The sequence below is a fragment of the Lipotes vexillifer genome, unplaced genomic scaffold (assembly GCF_000442215.2).
Source record: "Lipotes vexillifer unplaced genomic scaffold, Lipotes_vexillifer_v1.1 scaffold251, whole genome shotgun sequence".
Classification (NCBI taxonomy): Eukaryota; Metazoa; Chordata; class Mammalia; order Artiodactyla; family Lipotidae; genus Lipotes; species Lipotes vexillifer.
Genome location: NW_006770868.1, coordinates 2,404,343 through 2,427,918, shown reverse-complemented (window position 1 = coordinate 2,427,918; position 23,576 = coordinate 2,404,343). Strand labels below are relative to the sequence as shown.

At 43.4% G+C, this 23,576-nt stretch overlaps 1 protein-coding gene across 1 annotated transcript in view; it reads right to left on the bottom strand.

Annotated features, from left to right (window-relative positions):
• Positions 1–2,409: 2,409 nt before the first annotated feature.
• The window catches only part of B4GALT5 (beta-1,4-galactosyltransferase 5), a 79,464-nt gene continuing 58,297 nt past the window's right edge, over positions 2,410–23,576 (bottom strand). The window contains exons 2-9 of the mRNA XM_007446391.1: positions 20,690–20,824; positions 10,937–11,050; positions 9,618–9,742; positions 8,510–8,626; positions 7,698–7,885; positions 6,841–6,963; positions 3,874–3,975; positions 2,410–2,830 (exon numbers count right to left, since the gene is read on the bottom strand). Of these exons, the coding sequence (XP_007446453.1) occupies positions 2,683–2,830; positions 3,874–3,975; positions 6,841–6,963; positions 7,698–7,885; positions 8,510–8,626; positions 9,618–9,742; positions 10,937–11,050; positions 20,690–20,824 (1,052 nt within the window). The 3' untranslated portion in view covers positions 2,410–2,682. The remainder of the gene's footprint in view (positions 2,831–3,873; positions 3,976–6,840; positions 6,964–7,697; positions 7,886–8,509; positions 8,627–9,617; positions 9,743–10,936; positions 11,051–20,689; positions 20,825–23,576) is intronic.

Sequence of the window (23,576 nt, the reverse complement as noted above, 5' to 3'; positions counted from 1 at the left end):
CCCCCCCGCCCAAAACAAAACAGCATGAAAGGAAAACTTCTTCCTATAGGCAGCAATCAAAAGACAAGACTGATTTAAGGGGTCATTCGTTGGTAGCCTTAAAGAATTTCAGCTGTCAAAATATATGCAAGGTCACATTTGGTTCTTATTGTTCTTTTTTTCTTAACGTGAGAATTTCACACTATTAACAGCACACAGGCCTGGCTGTGTTTTTAACTTTTACCTTTCCCCACAGGATACTCAGCTTGGTGGATAAATGACTTACAGTGCACAGCAAGAGATTTCACATGAATAAAACAAACTCACACATGACTGCAAGATGATTTAAACGACCCTACTTCGAGCAGTGGAAAGAGACTTTTCCTTTTGTCCTCAAATCAGCATTTTCTTTTTCAAGTCAGGTGTTAGCCTTTTGCCAACATTTTGTTCTTGATGGTAAATGTGTTAATGAAAGGCTTCAAGCAATATCATTTTACAATGCTGCCGAGTGCACACGAGCCATCTTGACCAAGAATCAGTCTGTCCTGGCAAATTCTTCCAAATGACATCATAATTTTGTCACACTGAAAGCAGCTCACAGCCCTCAGAGAGAGAAGAGGCCAGGCCAGCCCAGAGGCCTGGGGGTGCTCAAAGGAAGGGCGGAAAGAAATCTTTATTGCTATACGCACCATACATCAAAGGAAAGCCAAAAGAACTTCTGTGTGTCATGTTCCTCGTGAAGGTCTTTTAAAGCAAGAAATGCTCAAAAAAAAAAACCAAAAAAAAAAAAAAACCTCTTTAAAAACATTATGATACAACTTACCAGCGTGTTCAAGGGCAGGAGTCTGCTCTCTCATATGAGCCGGTAAGAGCTTTGCAATGCAGTTTATTTTCTAAATAGCATTCTCCTCTTCGAAAGAACAAGAACACAACAAAAAAACAAGGCCTGGCCAATCACTCCCACAGCCTGTGGGGATCATACGTCCATGGAACCAACACATGCAATGGAAGAAACCCCCAACCCATGTGTATATAAACAAATATAGCCTCTACACACATCCATGTAAACCATGAAAATTAAGGAAGTTGAAGGCAAACAAGGCAATTAAAAAAAAACCATGAAGTACTCTTCAGAAAGTACTCCTAATAATGATATATAAATATGTTTTATGGAAAAGGAGGGGAAAAACCTGGCATTTTTCAGAATTCTGCAGAAGCCAAAGGGGACTATGAGGTGAGGGATTCAGCTCAGGCGAAAACACAAAGGCACAAATTCAAATGTGATTGAGAATCTGACTTCAGAAAGCACATGGGGGCGTGAATGGAGCACTTGGGCTCCTGCGGCCGTCCGGCAGCTTTGTTAGTCTAATCCCAAAGCTTGGATTTGGTCTAACCTGGAACCCAGCTGACCCGTAGCACACGAGTGTCACCTGCTCCCTGGCTGAATTCTTCATAATCCAGTTGCTCATTATTCTATGTCCTAGTTAATAGTGTTAACAACAAAGCTTTCCAGAAACCAAAATGCGAAATATTCAAAGGAATCGTTGAAGCTGGTTGGTAATTTAGGCACAGACTTCAGAAACTGTGGCCAAGTTCCATAAGAGCAGGCGAAAGAAAGAGAGAGAGAGAGAGACGGAAGTAGGGAAAACCAACACCCACACTCTCTCTTTATGAGGATGGAAGGACAAGACAGGAAGTCCAGAGATCCAGGGGTGTGTGCACAGTGGGCCCACCTGACGGGTCTGCTTCAAGCGGGAGAGCAGTGTTCTAACACAGCAGCTTCTTGTTCAGCACAAGACTGGGATGAGAGTGGACGTGCCCAGCAGGGCAGAGAATCCAGAGCCAAAGTCAAGAGCAAGACTTTTGGAAAAGGGGACGGGACGGGGGCACAAGAAGTTAGCTACCGGTGATAAAGATGGGACTGTTTTGCTCTTTTGTGACATGCCCGATAACCACTCCCTTCCAGAGTGACAGCAATTTGGGAGATGATGTTATTCCACTTTAGCTGAGTTCCTGCATCTGCCAAACAAATACGGGATCTAATTTATAAACCCTCGGTTTGAATTGGAGCCAGCTAGAAAATTAAATTTAAAAAAGGCATCTTGCATGGCTTATTTACAAGTATACTTCTTCAAGAAGTGATTGTTATATGTCTATTTATCTTCCCCAATCCCTCCCCCACTCCCCCCTCATCCCCACCCAAAGCAGGTCATTTTTTTTTTTTTTTTTTATAATGAAACCAAAGAGAACACCAGAGATGTAGAAGAATGGTTGTGTGGAGCTTCCTTTGCTCTTTTCCTAAAACACAGCTGCCCTGTGGTGGGTCTGCCTCTTTGCTCTGAAGGGCAAGAAGCTCCCAAGGCCATTCGTGGCGGGACGGTGGCGGATCACAGTTCCGGTTCTGGAGACGGTGGAGGACATGGGACGTCAGGGCAGAAGGTGAGGGAGAACAGCGGCAGGACAGACATCTGTCTTGTGAAAAGAGAAAGTCAGCTCCCGGCTGACTCCCTCAAGCCCAGTGGGTCCAAACGGTGAAGGCGTTATGTGCGTGTGCTCTGTCCGCATTTTTTTTCCTTGAACCCTGTGATCCCTCATGGATCCACACTGGATTTCTGTTTTCTTCCTCTGCGGAGCCCCGAGACATGTCGTCAGGCTGCTTTCTTGGGGGCGGTGGGTGAAGCAAACATGTATTCTCCCCTCGTCTCAGTACTCGGTCACCTGAGCCAGCTCGGGTGTCAAATTGACAGTAATGTTTTTATACAAGGCGTCATATGTGATGTTTGCAAAGTAGTTCAAGTTGTTGAGGCCGTCCAGCCCTTGCCGCTCTTTGGACTTCCTCAGCAACGCATACCTGTTAAGCAGAGAACAGAGGGGTGGCTCTGAGCGAGGGTCCAAGCTCCTCACGACACGGACGGGGCAGGGCAGACCACAGGAGACGGCACAACCCAAAACGATGTTCCTGCCCCACGTGGCGGGTGACTGGCTGTTCAGCTCCTCCAGGCTACACGTCATCATTAGAATTAGAAACATGTCCTATTTCATGCGAGGTGTTTTACTTACAGCATTATTTCATTTGATGTCAGCTCCTCCAGGCTACACGTCATCATTAGAATTAGAAACACGTCCTATTTCATGCGAGGTGTTTTACTTACAGCACTATTTCATTTAATGTGCCTGCCCCTTTGCAGATGAGGAAACCAAGGCTCTCAATATTAACTGGCTTTCCCAAAACCACAGAGTGGGGAAGTGGGAGGTAAGCTGTTAAACACATGGGATGAGAAAGTTCAGTCTGTATTCAGTGCCTGCTTACTCCCATGAAAACAGAGTTCACGCAGCCAGATCAACTCTCTAGAGAACAGTGCTCCCCACTACTAACAAAAGACACAAAGAGCCACTCCTGAGGACGCAGAGACGTACTCCGCCCACATGCCCCGCTCAGTCCGATCAGGAATTTCTTTATTGAACATATAGAGGGTAATAAAGCAGCTGCAACCACACAAACAGAAGCTGAGGGGCACCCTTCCAGAACCAGAGCTTGCAGAGAGGGTGCCAAACTTTTTGTCATGTGACTGTGAGTTACACAGAAACCTTTACCGGAGTGGATTCTTCCCCAACTCCCTGAAGGCTACAGAGGAGATGACAAAGCTTACGACACAGAATGAGTGATTTCCTTAAAAGATCTTACTGTCAAAAATTTTCACCAATGGTATGATTTTGCCCCCAGACGCCTGCTTCACACTTAAATTAAAATACATATAGGAACTCTAAAAGAGCTGTCCGAACAAGACCCCTGGAGAGGGGTGGGGAGCAAGACAGGGGCTGCAATGCTCGGGGACACCTGGAAGTGCGAAGCATACAGGATATTTGTACAAGGAATAAATAAACTGCACCAACCTTCCAAGAAACTGGACTTCTCCTCGGTGGTGATGAGGAATGGACTTGTACTTCCCTGCGTCACCTTCTGGCCGACTCACAGAATAGCCTGCATTCTGCACTCTGTCCAAGACAAAGAGGGTGGGCTTTTGGGTAAAATGATCAAGCCCCATAGGTGACCAAACCTATCCCGAGGCTGAAGAACCCCAAGTTGAGCAACGGAACTTCTGCATCTAAATATTCATGTTGCTTCCCCTCTGGATAAGTTCACGGTTTTAGAAAAGAAGTCTACAATACAGAAACGTTTTGAAGAAGCAAAGAAATTTGAAATTCAAAAAGAAATTCAAAATTCTTGAGGTGTGACACAGGGTCTCAGTGACAGGTACAACCACAATCCCTCTGGGACGGCTTGTTTGGGTCCTATCAAAAACATGTTCTCCCCGGTGGGCACACCTGTCTTCCATGACCTACCACAGAGCAAGTCAGCAAAGTCAGAGTCACCGTGTGCTACCCCTAGAGAGACCTTAGGTCTCCGCCCACCTCCTCCATCACCAGGGAGATGAGCTAATTTATATGATGTCCTCCGACATAGATGTAAAACTTCACAATTTATGAAAAGTCACCATGAGGGAAGAAGAATTTAGAGGAGGTGTTCGGGATATTTATTCTTAATACGATAAATATAAGGTTTCCCAGTCTGGGTTTACTGGAAACTTGATAGGACTCCAAGAAATACTCAATACAGGGAGTAGACTTCGGATATCTATGCGATATTTATGATCGTTTTCATATTTCAACATCCTCCTCGACTCCAAATTATACTCTCATTTTGATATATAGTCAGCCCTCAGTCTCTGGGTGGGGGACTGGTTCCAGCACTGGGCCCACAGATATTAAAATCTGTGGATGCTCGAGTCCCTTATGTAACATGGCATAGTATTGGCATATAATCCACTCACATCCTCCAGGATACCTTAAACCAAATCTAGCTTACTTGTAATACCTAATACAATGCAATGTAAACAGGTGCCAGCATGTGGCAAATCCAAGTTTTGCGTTTTGGAACTTCCTGGAATTTTTTTTTTTTTAATATTTTCATTCCGTAGTTGGTTGAATCCTCAACTTCAGAACCCATGGGTACGGAGGGCCGACTGTGTGAAGATGTGTTCTCACTCTCATTTGATAAATATATATGAAATGCCTACTGTGTGTTTGGAATTGTGTGGGGTGCTGGGGAAAACCAGCTGTAGGTTCCCGCACTGAGGGGCTCCTCGCTGAGCTGAGGAAAGAGCAAGAAGAGAGCTATGGCAGGTATCCTCGGGGAGCTCAACTGGATTCAAAAACCAGTCAAACTTAGTTAAATGTCTGGAAAAGCTGTTCATCCTCACTAGGTTCCTAAGAAACCCAAGTTAAAGGGATGAGATGCCACTTCTACCTAACAGACTGAGAAAGAACTGTCTGGAGCTGCTTTGCCTAACAGCAGCCACAAGCCACATGGAGCTACTACAGAGATGAAACACGGCACACATTTAAAAGGTTGTTTACATCCAATGTTGCTGGTGGTGTAAGAAAATTTGTATGCTAATGCGCTGTTGGTCAGAATATTTTTGCAATCTTTTCTGGAGGAAAATGTGACAATAACTATCAAAATTTTAAAGTGCATTTACTTCTTGGGACTTCCCTGGTGGCGCAGTGGTTAAGAATCTGCCTGCCAATGCAGTGGACATGGGTTCGAGCCCTGGTCCGGGAAGATCCCCCATGCCGCGGAGCAACTAAGCCCGTGTGCCACAGCTACTGAGCCTGCGCTCTATAGCCCGCCAGCCACAAGTACTGAGCCCGCATGCCACAACTACTGAAGCCCGTGTGCCTAGAGCCCGTGCTCCACAACAAGAGAAGCCACTGCAGTGAGAAGTCCTCGCACCGCGTCAAAGAGTAGTTCCTGCTCGCTGCAACTAGAGAAAGCCCACGCACAGCAACAAAGACCCAACGCAAACAAAAATAAATTAATTAATAAAAAGAATTTTTAAATAAAAAATAAAGTACATTTACTTCTTGACTCTGCAGTTCTGCAACTAGGAATTTAATCTAAAGATATATTTGCACATGTGAACAAAACACGTTCAAAATTAAACAATGTTCGTCGACAAGAGAGGATTAAAATAAATCGTTGTCTATCTACATAAAGAAATACCATGCAATTGTTAAAAGTAATGAAGTGGCTCTCTATCATGGTTGGAAGGGGAGAAGGGATGTGTCTGGGTTGTTTATGTATGAATACCAAGAAGTCTATAGAAAGAAACAGCTTGTTCAAATGGCTACATCCTGGGAAGGAAACAGGGTAACAATGGGGATTAAGACTTATACTCCCTGGCTTAGACACATCTGTATCATCTGAATTTTTACCAGAAAATATTATTTTGTATTAACAACCAACACACCCTTTCTTTTTTTAAAGCTGAGATAGAAAGTGGATACGAGGTAGAAATTCTTTTGGTTATTTGTTCCTTATTAGGTTACTATTTACTTACTCCGTAAAAATACTACTTTACACTACTCACACACAGGACTGTTCATACAAACTTACATAATACGAGCCTTATCTGATGGCATGGATAAATCTGTGTACACATAACTAACATCTGACCTCTGGTTTGGGGAGGTTTCAGTAAAATGTGCTATGAGTGTAAAGTACACACCAGATTTCTATGATTTAGTCAGAAAAAAATGAATGTAAAATATCTCATTAATAGTTTATATTGATTACATGTTGAAATGGTATTATTTTGGATATACTGTGGTAAATATAGTTGTTAAAATACTTTTATTAATATAATAAATTAATTTCACCTTTTTCTAACCTTTCTAAATGTAACTACTAGAACACTGAAAATTACATACATGGCTTAATACATCATATTCCTACTAGACAGTGATGGTCTGGAGAGTCTAAGGTAGCATTTCTAGAAGACATTAGAAGAAGGGTAGTACCTGTTCCACAGGTCGTCATCTTCTCCACCCCAACCCCAGAAAGCATTAGGAAAGCCATTGATTTTCCGAAACTGTTCCACTGTTAAGCCGCTCACTCCGCCAAAGAACTCAGTATAAGGAAGCCTTAAAAGGAGATGTATGGTATCAATCATCTGTGCATTAAAGGGTGACTTTTTTCCCCTAGAACAGGCCATCTCACTGGAGAACTAAGTCTTAAGTAAAACAATACTCTCTGTGCTACTGCCCTGAACCACCTGAAACTGTTTCCTCGGGACAAGACGCATCAATCTGAGAAGGTAAGTGAACTTTTTCCTAATTGATTATTTTAATAACAGCTTCATTGACGCAGAATTGACATACCATATAATTCACCCATTAAAAGTGTATAATTCAATGGTTTTTAGTATATTCATGGAGTTGTGCAACCATGGCCACCATCAATTTTAATTAATTTCATGACCCTCCTGAAAGAAGGCTTGTACCCACCATCAACAGTCACTCATTTCCCCCTATTCCCCTCAACCCTATGCAACCACTATTCTCCTTTCTGTCTCTACAGATTTGCCTATTCTGGACATTTCATATAAATGGAATCATACAACACGCAGTCTTTTGTAGTTAGCTTATTTCACTAAGCATAATGTTTTCTAGGTTCATCATGTTGTCACATGTATCAGTACTCCATTCCTTCTTATTGCCAAATAGCATTCCACTGTATGGATGGATATACTACATTTTGTTTATCCATTCATCAGTTGATTGCCATTCAGGTTGGAGCTAATTGGATTTTGCCATCTTTGCATCTCTCACCATCCTTTCAGATTTAACCTCTTTAATTAAGAGGAAATGATACTCACAGATACATATACTTATCCAGTTTAGTTGCAAAGTGCCTTGGCATCTGTCCACATCCATAATAGTTACGATCACTTTCTGGTATATGATCCACATCATGAAAAATAAGACAGTCCCAGTCCAAGTCCTTCATTGCTTCTTGAAAACCCACATTAAAAAGCATGGCTCGATTAAAGGGCTGGGTCCCAACCTAAAAGAAGCAGACCTTTATTTTTAAAAGGACTCTTGAAGCACAATCTTTGCTGCCTCAGCCCTGCCTAAGGGAGAGCTTATTGAGAGATCCTGGGCCAGGAGGGAGGTGGGTCCTGCCCAGCTCATCACTGACTCACAATCACTTGACCTCTGGCCTCGACTTCCTCGGAAATAAAAAGGGGTGATCGATAAACCCAAGCTCCTCTCTCCCAAGGCTGCTGTAAAGGCAGACAGTCAGCCATGTAACAGCATTTAGAAGGGTACCCAGCCCCATATACGGAGGGAAGAACAACACTGCCATTTCGACCTGTGGCTCCTTATCTTAAGGGGAATTTCCTGGGTCTGGAGCCTAAAGACAACACTTAAAGCAGCTCTAGCAAAACCAGCCCACAAGAGGCCTTTGTTCAGGGTAAACAAAGTTCCAGGCTGCACTCAAATCTGCTGATATTGAGCAACATCCCAAATCAGGAGCAGGACTGCTCTCTGCTCTCCTTCCTGCCACAGGGTGACTCAGTCATGAGCTTTCAGTTTTACTGGATCTTTACACCAAGCATGCATTAGCTTGAAGCTCTCTAAACTGCTGTCTCAGAAGAGAAAGAAGAGAGAAGAAAGGAACGCTTACTTGCTCCACCACATAAAACGCAAACTGTAGGCGCTGGCGCTGGAGCATGGGAATCAGGTGTCGGAGCAGGACCGGGAGGTGCTCGTGGCGGTTCCGGAAGGGGATAAGGATTGCCACCTGCAATGGGTCACAGCAAAAGAGGCCGCCCTGTTAGTCCCCTCATCTGTTGCTTTGCAGCAGGGCACTTCTGCAGAATCGGGCACCAGCTCTTGGGGAGTTCTGGGAGCTGTCTTATCCTCAGCTTCTCTAAATGAAGACCTGTGGTGGCAAGTCGACCCTTGGAAGTAAGTGGACCTCGTTCTCACATGTGCCATACCATGTACACAGTGGGCCTGCAGATGAATTTGAGACCACAACCCAGAGAAAGACATGCATTCATATTCACTGTGACCCAGTACACAAATACAGAGACATACAACAACTGAGACACGCTTCACAGAGCACCACTTCCCCTTAAAACATGCAGTGCACTTTTATATACATAAATTTTTTTTTAAATGCTGGTCACTAAATTGATTTTATAACCCAGTGATGGGCTGGAAACACTGACCTGTTCCAAACATGTTTTGATCACTGCTGTACCACAGCATCTCATAGGGCTGGCACAGAATAGGCACTTTACTAAATACTTGTTGAAAGAATGGACTTAAGCCAGTGCCATAAGCTTGATCCACACTACCGATGTCTCCTGATTAGAGTCACACAGAAAAAAACTAAACAATTCTCAGTGTCAGGCTAGATAGCTCCACTTTTTATTCCACTAGACTCATGGCAACAATGCCAAATAAGGCATGAAGCACTGAATTTGTGAAGATGGCTTCTGCAAATGCGTCACAGGAGACCTACCACCCCCTTACCCCCTGCTTAGCCAATATTCCTGTAAGGAAGAAAAAGGGTCCTGGCTCAGACATCAGAACAATGTGAATGTCTGTGGCTACAGAAGAGTCCTCAGGGAAATCCATTCCTCCAGTATGTTCCCATCAAATGCAAATATTTTGCATTAAGTAGTAAGTAGGGTGCAAACTACAAAAGGTCAGAGTGAAACCCATGATGATTCAGATGATGGCAGGTAGGCTTCCAGCACTTGGGGTCTGACCTCACCCCCTACCTTCCATCGAGGAATGCAATCCGATGGTTTCCAGTGACCTCCGAGCTTGATGGTTGGGTCTTTAGAGAAGAGCTCATGGATGGCATCCATTCCAATTTCACTCATGTTTATGGCTATGGGGCCCTCTGAACAGAGGAGGGGGAAAAAATAATAATTAAGAGGCCAGAAAATGGTAGAGTCTTATTCCTATGTTCAGGGTTGTAATCTCTGGAGCAGTTCAGTGCTTTTTCAGTGGGTTGTGTTTTTAACAGGGATGAGGGTCCCTTCCTCTGCTTTCCAACTCATTGCATTTCAGCAAATCGCTATTACTATTACTGGGTAAAGCAGCAAATCAAGAAATTGAGCCTTTGAGTTCTGCTTCTGCCAAGGGTGTACAGTAGCTGAACTTCTCAAAATGGAAGGAGAAAAGTAGCTGAGCTTGGCACCGTCGCTGTGTGCTCCTGAGGCACGTATAGACACAGTCCCAATTCATTGATCAGTGACCCCGACTGGTCACATCCAAACTCAGAACTCTCATCGTCTCGGACTCAAGTCCAGAAGAGGACTGTCCAAGAAGCCCCAAAGTACAGAAAAGGTGTAACAGTACCTTGTCATTGCTTCAGATTATACATGAGATTCTAAGAAGGAAAGGAAAGGAAAGGGGAAAAGGAAGGGGAGAGGGAGAAGAAAAAGGAAGAGAAAGAAAAGATCCAAGAATTTCCTAAACTAGCACCGTGTCAAGAAAATAACTTCCCTCATAGCGAGCAAGTCATATAATTAGTGTGAGATTTATACTAAAAGACAAAGCTGGGGGCTTCCCTGGTGGCGCGGTGGTTGAGAGTCTGCCTGACGATGCAGGGGACACGGGTTCACGCCCCAGTCCGGGAAGATCCCACATGCCGCGGAGCGGCTGGGCCCGTGAGCCCATGGGCCGCTGAGCCTGCGCGTCCGGAGCCTGTGCTCCGCAACGGGAGAGGCCACAGCAGTGAGAGGCCCGCGTACCGGGAAAAAAAAAAAAAAAGACAAAGCTGGTTGCCTACACTTTCTCTAGGACGTCTTAACAGACCCCGAGTTACAAAGGAGGGGGGCATGTGTAAAGCGAAGAGTGAAAAATGTGGTAGAAAACGGCACCAGGAACACAGGCCACCCTACAGAAGTGCTGAAGAGGAGCCAGGGCACAAGTAACTTTCATAATCCCTGTTCCCAACGGCCGGGAGGCGTTTACCATCTCTGTATAAGTAGACATATCGACAGCTCAAGAACACTCTCCCATTTCGTTTACTCAAATAAGAAGGCATCAGTTTTAAAAGCAGAGGAAGATAAGCAAGAGCTCTACTCACTCATGGAAGGGAGCCTTTCGGGGCAGGTATGGTTTGCAAAGTAGGTGAAGTCTTCAGGAAGAAAAGTTGTGGTTTGTAGGAAGGTTTCGCTGTGGTTCAAGTCAAGAGGATAATCTAGAGAGGTAAGAAAAAAAGGCAACTCAGACTGGTACATGCCATCACTCCTACAACTCTTCGATGCCTACCAAAGGAGTATTTTTCTTAGATATCATCTTTGGGGAAGGCAGGTCGCTGGCCTAGCTCTTCAGCTAAAATCTGAACCCGTCAATAAAAATGTTAACCAGATGATACTAGTTTACCAGTGTTTCTATTCTTACTGTTGTTATAGCTTTACATGCAGGCAGTTCACAGTCAAATAACCTTACAACGTAATTAAAAAAAAACACACAGGGCCCCCTCCCATGTCTTTCTCTAAAGGAACCGCTCTCACTTCCTCGCCTACTACCTCAGTATTTATCTCCATCAGCCTCTGCACACCCAATCTCGATGCTTCAGTTTTAGGTCCATCTGTTGACTTCTCACTGCGGGAGCTGAAGACTGCGCTCCCTCCCTCCCCTGCCCCCGCCACACACATCCGCTTTCCATCCTCCAGTCTCCCTCCAGTCAAATATGATAATCGTGGTTAGGACAACCTTCAGTATTTATATTATGACGATTCGATAAACACTCGCTGTAGCTGAGAAATGTGGAAAGTTATGATTACTTTTCCTTTCCTGCATAATTATTTTTTCCTGGAGCGACTGTCTTTGTTTTCCTGTTTGCTTAGTTTTATGTGAAATGATGACAACTTGACGTCATGCCCTTTGCCACTTTATTTCCCCTGAAGACAAAGGCATCAGGTCTTCCCTCAATTTCCTCTTCCTTAAGAAGGTCCAGCACCTCCGATCCAGTCCAGTTTGGACAGGCTTTCCTGTGAGCCTGATGTGCACATGCTACCCTGGGATCTCCCTTCCTCAGTGTCCTGGGGAGTCCCTTCATCTTCCTATAGTATCGAACCTCAGTTCTCCTAAGTTCAGCTTCTCCCTTGTTCTCACTTGGTAGAGCACATTCTTCCAGTAGCTTCCTAAGAAGGGGGAAAGGGCAGTGATTTTGAAACCCTGTATAGCTGATTATTTTCATTCTTCCTCACTTGATACACGGTTGGTTGGTTTTATAGAATTCAAGGCTGGAAATAATTGTAAAGGTGCTTTCCCACCGCCTTCTAGATTCCCCTGTGCCTGTTAAGTCCGAAGCCATTCCCATTCTTTATCTTTGTAAAAGGTGAAGTAATTTCTTTCTGGAAGTGTAAAGAACTTTCTCTTCAGGAAATCTCATACAGGTGTGCCTAGGCCGCCATGTCGACCTTTCGGTGGGCTTTTAAAGTTTGGAAATTCATTTTCTGTTCTAAAATTTTGGGGTGAGGAGGAGGTATTACTGTGATGATGATTTCCTCCCTTCTGTATTGTGCTATCTTTCTGGAGAACAGAAAATGGGACTCAGATGTTGGACTTCCTGGCCCTATAATTTTCTCATCTTTTCTAACTGACTTTCCATCTTGCTATTTTTCTGCTCTACCTTGAGAGATGTCCTCAATTTTACCCAGTCCTTCTTTTAATTATCATTTTCTGCTGTTAGAGTTTTTATTTCAAAGTGTCCCTTTAATTTTCTGAATGTTCTTTTTTTTTTTTTCAATGTCTTGCTCCATGTTTGCAACCCTTCTCCTCTGACCGTTGAGAACATACGTGATGGTTAAGTTTTCTGCTCCCAGCATATTGTTTCTTCCCATTTGCTGCTTCTTATTTGTTTTGGTCTCTAGCACAGTGATCCTTGGCCATCTGCTAATACTTAAGAGTGGGGAACGAAAGCTAACTGGAAGGGTCTGGACTAAGGTTCTTCACTGGAGGGTGTTCTGGCCAAAGGTTTGTTTTGGAAACCTCCAGGGTCAATATCTTTGGGTCTTTCCTCTTGGTCCAGTCAGGTTCCCCAGAGAAGTCTATTCTAATCTCCTGCCAGAATCATACGGTCTTTGCTGCAAGCACCCTAAAACTGAGGAAGAAGAAAAGGCTAGGGTACCCTAAACCAAGCCAGGCCCCCCCAGTTGAAGGACCCTCTATTTTACCATCTCTGGAGGTTATCAAGTCTCTAGTACTTTGCCAGGATGGGGGAAGGAATCTGGGTATCTGACTGCCTTTTAAACAGCTTTCAACCCACCTTTATCTTAGTTGCCACCTTTATTCTTATCTCCAAAAGTACTAGATGTTGCTGATTCTTGAGCTTCTGAGGGATTCTGGGGTATACACTGCAGTGGTTGTTGGCTTTCCTTGCTGCCACATTAGCAGTCAGTTTTCTTGGGTCCATTAAGTCCTTTATCACTGGTCCATCTGCTTTCCAACTTCCAAAATTTTTTGCTGTGGTCTCCTTTCTTGTTCTCATTTTCAGGGCTTTACGCCATTAAACACACACACACACACACACACACAACCTACTGTCATTTTAGTGACGTGTTAAAGAGTAAAGCAGAGGCCTTTTTCCTAGGGGGAGGTATGAAGGGGGTCCTCCAACCTCTTTATCTTTTGACAGATAAAGAAAGTGAGGCACCATATACACAACTCGTGCAAGGAGACCTGGCTAGTGCATAACAGAGACCCGACTAAACTCTTTCCATTACACTGCACTATTTTTTCAGAGTATGAAAATCTCTTTCACCAGTCCTTTTGGATTCATGCTGATTCTATGAAAATTAAAACTTCCTATTCACATTCACTTTGCACCCTGGAATTCTAGAATCTTCAACATGGATATTTTTTAAAAAGCACTATGAAAAGGCTTCCAAGAAGCAAATAGCTAATACAGTGAGTCCTTCTATACAGACACATGGCTGCCTATTCTACAAGTACTCGGAGGACAAAACTCAATGAGAGGCAACTTGAAGAGAATCTGAAGTCTTTTTTTATATTATGAGTATTTATTATAAATATGGCTGAATACAAGGATTCATATATATATATAATAGGTTTCATATCATCTCATAAATACAATAACATTTAAGTCTCTTAACAGGGTAGGAAAGGAACAGAATGTTTTCTGTCCTTTTTAGTTGCAGCTTTCCTGAAAAACAATAAGCTTGCATTTATATAAAGACATAAACCAAGTCAGCAAGCACACTAAAGGTAAAATTACATTTACACAGAAATTAGCCCAAAGTCCTCAGTTCACACATGCAAATCCATCCTAAGTCCAGCCCTTTCTGAAGGTATTAACATTTCAAAAAGCTATGCCAAGAACCTCCAATGCTAGTCATTACTCTGGGTGATTCTCATTTTGCTTAGTTATATACATATATATATACACACATATTTTTTTGTACATAAGATGATTCTTTTTAAGAAAAAGAATTAGCAGTTTTCATGTGTTCTAGAAAACTTGTATGTCTGTGATGTGCGCATGTGTGGAGGGAGAAGCTGGTTAGAAACGGCATCACAAAAATTATAATCATCCTCATCAGTTCACTCAGTCCCATGTCAAATATACAAATCAATTTTCACTGCAAAGTAAAGGTGCTGTTACTGTGGAGGATTCCTGGACTGAATGTCAATATTATGACATAGTGTGAGTGTGTTTCGTGTTTGGTAATTGCAATCATTGTTGCTTCTGTTGTGGTCATCCATTTACAATGTTTGGTGTCAGTTTATTTATCTCTTGTAAAAATAAAATACAGTGTGTGTGTGTGTGTGTGTGTGTGTGTGTGTGTGTGTGAAATAAATAAATACATACATACATACATACTTTTTAAGGGAAAAAAAAGGAAACGGCATCACAGTAATTAGGCAAAGAAATTCCCAGAAGTATTACAATAGGCATTTTCATAAGCAAATCAACAAAAACAGAATAATAATTCTGGGCAAAGACAGAACCAAGCCTTAGAGCTACAACCTAAGTAGGGAACAAGAAGTTAAAAAAACACGTGGGAGAGGAGACAAGACACCGTCTAACCTTAATGATCCTACTTTGGGGGTCTGTTTGGGGACACAGATAAATTCCTTTCTACTTCCTTCCAATACTGATAATATATATAATAGGCCTGGTAGTGAAACTACAAGCCAGATTGGGAATTGAACCCACTGTCTTTTTTTTTTGGCCATGCCCATAGCATGTGGGATCTTAGTTCCCTGACCAGGGATCGAACCCGCACCCCCTGCATTGGAAGCGTGGAGTCTTGGCCACTGGACCACCAGGAAGTCCCATGAACCTACTGTCTTTTAACTGAGATCACACACCTGGTCTCAGGACTTACTGAAGCTCAGGTTATGTCTCAGCACAGAAATTCAAATTCAGTGACAGACAAAGTGATAGGTAAGAAGTGGATTTGTTTAGAGATACACATTCCATAGGCAGAAGAATGCAGTCCATCGCAAAAGGCGAGAATGGCCTTGGAAGAAACACACACCACAGAGTGTGGACCATCTCAGAAGGTGCGAGGCCTCGAAATATGGGGTTGTTGTTAGTCTTTCTGAGCCGGGTAACTTCATAGGCTAACTAGTGGGAGGATAATTCCAACTTTTGGGGGGAAGGGGCAGAATTTCCACGAATTGGGCCACCGCCTAATTTGTGACCTTTTACGGTCAGCCTCGGAACTGTCATGCGCCTGTGGGTGTGTCATTTAGCTAATGTATTACGGAGAGTATATTATGAGGCTCAAGGTCTACTGGAAGTCAAATCTTCCACCATCCTGGACCTAGTTGGTTCTAACCAGTTTATGTCGTATCCCAAGGGCTATGTCATTCTTTTAAAGGCTGTGCCCTGCCCCCTTCCCTCCTGTTTCGTTAGCAGCTAGCGTGAAACAAAACACCACTTATTCTTTTCTTCTGGTTACTAAATTAATAATGTCATTTTTAAAAAAGAAAACCTGAAACACACAACTCCTAAGTGAAAGTCCTCCATAACCTTGCCCCACCGTGGAGAACACCCGCCCCCGACAAACACTAATTTCCTCATTTCTAATTTTAAATTCTTTACATAAAAATTTAAACAAAATCTACCTTTCCACTAGTAGTAGAAGCCTTTTAAACTGGAAGAGGCAGAGGAAATGGTAAAACTGTGCCTGGTTGCTCTCCTCTAGCCGCCTAGAAAGGGGGGGACTAGACTGCGTACTCTCTTCAGGGGTTCCAAACACCCATTTCTTAGTCTTCTAAAGCACGACCCTACTGAATGAGGGAACTGCTGGGAGAAAAAGCCAGCCTGCTGAATTTCTATGGTCACGGTTTTACTTTTTAATTTAAATCTAATCCATTTCGAATCAGGACATGTTCTTCCAGCAAGGGAGGCAGATGGCAAAGAAGGCAGCTGCTTTTACATTTATAACGTGGGACCACAACAGACACCCTTCCTACCTGCAGATTCAAATGGCCTGCTCGGTCAACTTTGCTTTACATCAGTGGGTCAGCAGCCTTGGCTGCATATCAGAATCATCTACGAAGCTTTTTAAAAATCCTTATGCCCAGGATATACCCCAGACTGATTAAATAAGACCCTCTGGGGGTCGGGGGTGGGGGCAGGCATCAGCATCTTGTAAAGCTGCCCAGGGGAGTCCAGTGTGCTTCCAGGTTGACATGGCTACCCCAGTACACGGTGGTGGGAAAATTCTGCTTTCTCCCTCAAATTACCAAATCCAGCTAAGCAGGGACTGAAAAGTGCTGACTAACAGATGCCAGGAAGAATCACTACTTTCTCCTCCCATTTGAGAAAAGGCCAAACCCTTGCCTCTCTGACTGAAAAGAAATATATATATATATATATATATATTAGAAAGATGCCATCAGGACAAGCATTTGTAAAATATAAAGAATTTGCATTCTTCGAGAGTTAGCACGCTTAAGGCTGACCAACTGCTGGGAGAGGAGACGTAAAGACAACTATGGACTGAGCAGCCAAAAACCAGAGAGAAAGAGGTTAAGAAAGAACATCGACCTCACGGAATAAAGTATGAAACGTACTGGCAGTGACTCTGTTCATTTTATTTGTCTATGACAACAGACCTGTTTTGAAGGATGTGGGCAACAGAATACTTTCCTGAGTATGTGACCAGAGGGGACTGAGGCCATCAGCATGGGGAGGTTTGTGTGCATGTGCACGTGAATACAGAGGGAAGAAATCTCCCTCTGGGTAAAAGTGACTGCGTAGAATGACACCTGGAAATTCGTACTTAAGAATGAGAAACGCCAGGCCACCCAACCACTCACCTCAAATATACAACTAAGTGGATGGACTGGATGAACCCAGGGATTCTCTTCTGATGCCAATATTCTGTTGAGCGTCTCCCCCACAGTGCTCTGAGTAAATTTTACAGGACTCACAATTTCCCATAGCAACGGCTTTCAGTGACAAGAAGTTTCTCCAGGTCATTATTTCAGGCTTAATTCCAGGTCACAGTCCTGGTCCCTCAAAGTACTTTCTTTTTAGGCAGTAGCCATTTTAGCTTTCAAGGATAAAGAAAGCTAGCATTACTTAAAAGACACACTAGCTTTTTAGCTACGCTTGGCCTCCTGAAGGCCTTTGAACATGGGTGTGTGCCACAGCACTTTTGCTCCAGAGCGGGGCAACACAGTTCATGAGCTACCTCAGCCCAGGCTAGTCTTACCAAACCCACGGTGCTCCTGGCGGGAGTGGCCGGGTCAGCGGTGGTGGTCATCTGGCTATCTCAGCAGCTTTAGGCCCCAAATGCTCTTTCTGACTGTGCTAGGCAGAAAATTACTTTGAAATGAATAAAAAAGTTGGTTTTTACTGGATAACTTCCAATGAAATGATGTTTCCTCTTCAACACTTACTCACCAAGGATGTGCCGATAAAATAGAACCCAATCAAGATGGTAATCTCAGAACTAGGTTACAACACTTAAAATGTGTTTTCTTGTTAAGTCTGTCTACTCACACACTCAAAAATAATTTACTCTATGCTCCTATGTGCTAGGCAGTGTACCAGGTACCAGGTGCCAGGCAGTACAAAGGCAACACAGGCAGTGAGGAGCGCTGCTGGGGTTCAGAGGTCGGCAAGTCCCAACCCCACTGCTGCAGAGAGTCCTATAACTCTGACCCCTTCATCCCTGAAAGGGGGACACAGTCGTTATCTTACTGAGTTCTTGTGAGGAGCCTATGAGATAATGCAAGCAAATCATCGACCCCAGGGCGTTTATGCTGACGGAGCGGAGCCAGCAGCGCCAGGATGGTGCCGCTGGAGAGCGAGCAGATGATGGTAGGACTAATAAACCCATTCCAAGGAAGGGTTCTGTGGAGGGCTTTGAGCCCTCAGATGACAAGTGTCCGTTAAGAGCTACTGATGGGAAAAGGAAGATCAGCACTGTGGTGAGCTCCGAAGAAGTGATTCAGTTTCAGATGGCTTGTTCAAGTCTACTGAGAGCTAACATGGATGGGCTGGAGAAGGGGGACAAAAAGAGCAAGAAGAGCAAAGCAGCGCAGGGAAGGGCACCAGATCTCCCATTTTCACCAGCTAGCCACTGAATTGCTATTTTTTCCTTTGGTTTTTACTTTGGGCCACAAAGCTGGGTTTCTGATTCCCCTACAGTAACTGTTTTCATGTGAGATTAGGGTCATTTCTGGATGGAAGAAGGGCTGTAGTATTTACAAGAAGCCAGTTTATTTTAGATCTGGCTAAGTGGTCTGTGTTGTATGGTTGTAAGTTTCTGGATAATAGTTTATAGTCTCTGTAGCTGTCTGTGGAGAGCACTGTATCATTAAACCTGTATTTATCAGCACTGACCATCTTTTATTCCTTTATCCCACCCCATAAAAAGTTTCTGGCAATAGCCCCTCATTCTGGAATGATGTGACTATGAATAGGCTTTAGGCCCTGTCTTATGGGTTACTGGAATTGAAACCTGACAATTTTATAAAAAGTTGTGTTATTTCATGGGTATTTTTCCCAACTTGCTGTATAATTTTATCATCATAGTTCCTTTAGCAAATTTGAAAGAGTTCTCATAGCCAAATTAGAGTTTGCTTAACCAAACTAAGGATAAGCCTATTACAAAATCATCAAGAATAAAGATACCAAGTTAAAAAAAAAAAAAAAATCATCTACCCCATCATAAGCAGGCCCCGACAGCGAAGACTTCCAATTTATGAGGAAGAGAGACACGTTAAACACAAAATGGATGATTAACTAGTCCAACCAGAGGGATGCGGGGAAGAATTATTTTAGTGCATGATAATTTGAGGATAAACACATGCAAATTCAAGTAACAATGGGTCCCTGGATAGGCCTTCCAAGGGTGCAACTCACTCTCTGCCCAACTTCAGGGACAATAACCCCTCAGGGAATTAGCATGACCTGTGTTGCAAGACCAGCAGTGGTGCAGGGATGGAGACCTGCTGCTCACCCTCTAACTTTGAGAGAAAACAGGCTACCTCACCAATGGCCCAGAGAGAAGCCCCAGCATCCTCTAACCTTGGAGAGGCATGAACACGTGGACCGGGTAAAGGTCATGACAGCACACATGCTCCTTTATCTGGAGTGATACAGGGGAAAGAGCTCTGAATGGCGGTCAAAGCATTCCCGAGTTTTATCACCCAACTAGAAGCAGGTTCGGGCGGGGTTTAGGGAAAGTCACATGACCAAGCCACTCCAACACCCCCAAGATTACCTGTACATGTGAAAAATGGAAGTAACAAAATCCTGCCTACCCGATGGAGCCATATCCGAGTCAAGTGAGACACTGTGTGTGGGATCATCTGTTAAAACCGAACACCACACAGGATGAATTAGGAAACAAAAATCTGCTTGGCCTCCTCCCTTGACTTCAGGAGCTGCAGGGACTCCTCTTCCAGGTACGGTACAGAGCTCAGGCAGTTTGTCCCGTGAGGCCACAATTTGGCTGAAAAGCGCTGAAAAGCTCTGAAAAGTTGATCGTTCGCTCTTTGCGAACAAGAAGAAAGGAAGTAAGTACCAAAGCTTATGGGTTTGTTAACTGTAGTGCTTGGTTGCTGCTAAACTGGCCAGCAGGGCAGACTGATAAATTAGGGCATGGTCAGTTCTTCTCAGGATTTAACTTCCCTTTCAGAGGCAATGCTTTCTCCTGATACCCCAACACCCCAGAATAATTCTCACTTGCAACGGTTGCAAAGCAATTTCACATTCTACGGTGAGCTCTGGACAATCTTAGAACTTACTAGAGAAGAAAAAAGGATTGATTTGGAGGAAAGAATATTTTTTAAAAATATACATATTTTATAATACTAGGCTTGAGTGAAATCACTGAGAAGGCACAGGGAAAGCACATTAGTCCTCAGTTAAAGAAATAAGTGGCAAATCATGAATGCGAAGCAAAATGAAATCTCAGAATCTATTTTCTAAATAAAAACCATCCCTGGCTGGAGACTGGAGAGGCCTCCCGACAGACCCATTTAACCATCTGGAAATACTTCCTCTGTTCAATGTTTGGAAGAGTTAAAAAGAGAGACATAAAAAAGACAGCCTCCTCTCAAAGGTGAAGAACTTGCTATGTACAGTCTTTTGTAAAAGTAGTTAAAGTGAAAACCATGATTCAGGACAAGTTCTTACACTATAATGTTAGGCAAGCCATCTAACCTCGATGTTCTTTTCCCCTCTTTATATACTTAGTGCTTATAAGATAATAAAAGTTACAGGTAAAAGTTCCAAAGACTGAGGCAGAAATGTTCACTCCTGGGTCCATCATTACTGCTTAGCTGAACTCCTGGGAGGAGGCCCTCTAAGCAGACCACGTCTTTACTAAAAATATACCTGAGTCATTCACGCTGCTGTTCCTCTTGGCGTAAGCACTCCGAACCACCTGCTCGTAAACCTGAGCGCCGATCGTTCTCATGTTGTCCCGAATGAGAATGCCTTGAGCCTGCATCATGAAGAGGTAGGTGTTCACTGCAGGAAACAGACGGGGAGGGAAAAGAGATTAATTCAAAAATAATCAGTAACATAAAACACACAGAAAACCCCACATAACTTTGGGTTTCTTTCTTTTTTATCCCCTTTTCTTTTTGAAACCTCTTTCAGCTCTAAAACCCTACAAATGCTGTAACTTCTATTTTCCATACTGGGTTCTACGTTTTCAGGACACCAATATTCCTTGGGTAGCTAGTAGAACTTAGGGGTATTTCTGTCCATATTCGGCAGTTTTAGAAAAACCATAAATGAAAAAAAATTATATTCTACCTGGTCTTCAAATACCCAAGCTGTATTCTAGCACTGTTATGATCAGAAAGACCTTTATGGATCAGTTAAAACATTCTGAAAAAGATCTCCGCTCTCTTTAAGTTCACATTCTCAATACTCGATCGCTATTCTCAGAGAAAGGAAACCGCCAGTTGCCCTGCCTTCTGGAAACACTTAGATGTAGGTCTGGTCCTGGCTATCTTTCGAAAGTGGTGATGAAGGTTCCAGCTATTTTTCTTTGCTTTATTTGGAGAGAAGAAGAAAATAACGAAAGAATGTTTGCAGTCCTCACTACCCACCCACCTCAGCCCCAAAGTTCAAAGCAATGGGAAAGGAGCAGGGGGCTTGGTCCAGGTGTCAGTTAAAACATATTCCCTTCATGATACATACAAATATCCAATCATTATGTTGTGCACCTGAAACTAAAATAATGTTATATGCAAGTTATATCTCAATAAAAACAAAGCGAAACAAAAAAAACCACCATATTCTTAACCATATTAACTGCCCAATCATCGTCATCTTTGGAAGCGATCTCAAGGGGCGGCACATCTATAAGTCTAAGCTCTGGCGGTGTAGGGATCATCTGAACACTTGACTGACCTCTAACAAGGCCCCAGGCAGATATGCAACAGAGAGGCTGGGCCACTCCTCCAGACTCAATACACACAGCCTCTGGGCGGTCCTGGTTCTTCAGCAAGACATATTTTGTGGACACTGTCTCATCATTATTATCACAGTGTCCTGCACATAATGGGCAGTAAATAACGACTAAATGGATGAAGCTTAGAAGTCTATTTACTTTATTTCAAGCTACTGTGTGTGGTGCTTGTACTTGTGATGGGGGTGGGGACAGGGACAAATCAAATGGCACAACTCTCAATGTGGAAAACATCAGGTGGCCCACATTAAACAGGGACATAAACTCTTTCAAAAGATTTCTAATCATCTCTAAGATAAGTCCAGAGCCGTAAAATAATTAACAAAAGAAATCAATGTTCAGAATGCTTTTAGAAATGAGGGAGCAGTTTCAGATTAGGCCCGGCTGTGACTGGAAGACAACTGCATGCTTAACTCCTGGCACTGGCTGAGAATAGATCAGATACAGTGTTTACTCTCTGTAGCAAGAAAAAGTTACAGGAAAAAAAATTAGCTTCAAATCCTTAAAGAAAGTACCATGCTGTGAAGCCTCTGAAAACAACAGTAGCATCTCATTTTCTATTTACAGCAGAGAGCACTGTGCCCGGTCATAGTAGGCAGGTAGGTAGTTAAGCCTAAGATTTAAACTTCTTCCAATATCATATTTCTAATATGGTTTTGTGCTATATTTTTTAATCACTTAGACTTATGTATATTATACATATTATATTAAATCTTCCTTCTATCCCCAACATACTGCTTAAACCAGTTGTCTTCAATAATAGAGAAACAGGGGCTTCCCTGGTGGCGCAGCGGTTGAGAGTCCGCCTGCCGATGCAGGGGACACAGGTTCGTGCCCCGGTCCGGGAAGATCCCACATGCCGCGGAGTGGCTGGGCCCGTGAGCCATGGCCGCTGAGCCTGCACGTCCGGAGCCTGCACGTCCGGAGCCTGTGCTCCTCAACGGGAGAGGCCACACAGTGAGAGGCCCGCGCAATGCAAAAAAAAAAAATAATAATAATAAGAGAAACAAATATTTATTGAACATTGTGTGTAAAGCTGTCAGTTAGGCACTGCAAAAAATACACTACCTCTTTTCTCCCGAATTTCATCTTCTCTGAGCCTTTTATCTCCTACACTGTAAAGGGCACTGTTGTTAGCCCCTCTTTTAAAAATTCCCTCCCTTTCTTAGTTCTGTAGGATTCCTCTAGGGCTGTTCTCAAACCTTTCCCTGCCTACTGCCTGGAGAGCTTTCTGAAGCCTGCTTCTACGCCTCCCACCCCCAGAGACCCTGATTAAGTAAAGTCTGAGTGGGGCCCATGAATTTGCACTTGTAACAAGCTCACAGGTGATACCAGTGTGGCTGGTCAGAGGACCACACTTCCAGAACCAAGGCTCTAGGGAGACTTCAGCTACCTAATAAATAATAGTGAGTAACATTTATTGAGCACTTAATTACCTAATTCTTTATCTCGTTTAATCCTCATAACCTAAGAGGCAAGTAATACTATCCAACTTAGAGTTAACTTCTAGGCTTCAGTTTCTCCACCTTGCTTCACCAAGGTCACTGAGGGATGGATTTGAACCAGGTGGACCTACGCTCTAACCGCTGAGCTTAAGAACTTGCTCATCCATATTCTAGCCACAACCTGTCCCTCAAAGACTTCACACACTCACATGACTTAAATGATTGCTCTTAAGGAGATAGCTCTCAATTCTTTATCTCCTACACAAAGCTGCCAGGTGGATCTTTCTTTTTTGTTTGTTTTTTTTTTTTTGCAGTACGCAGGCCTCTCACTGTTGTGGCCTCTCCCGTTGCGGAG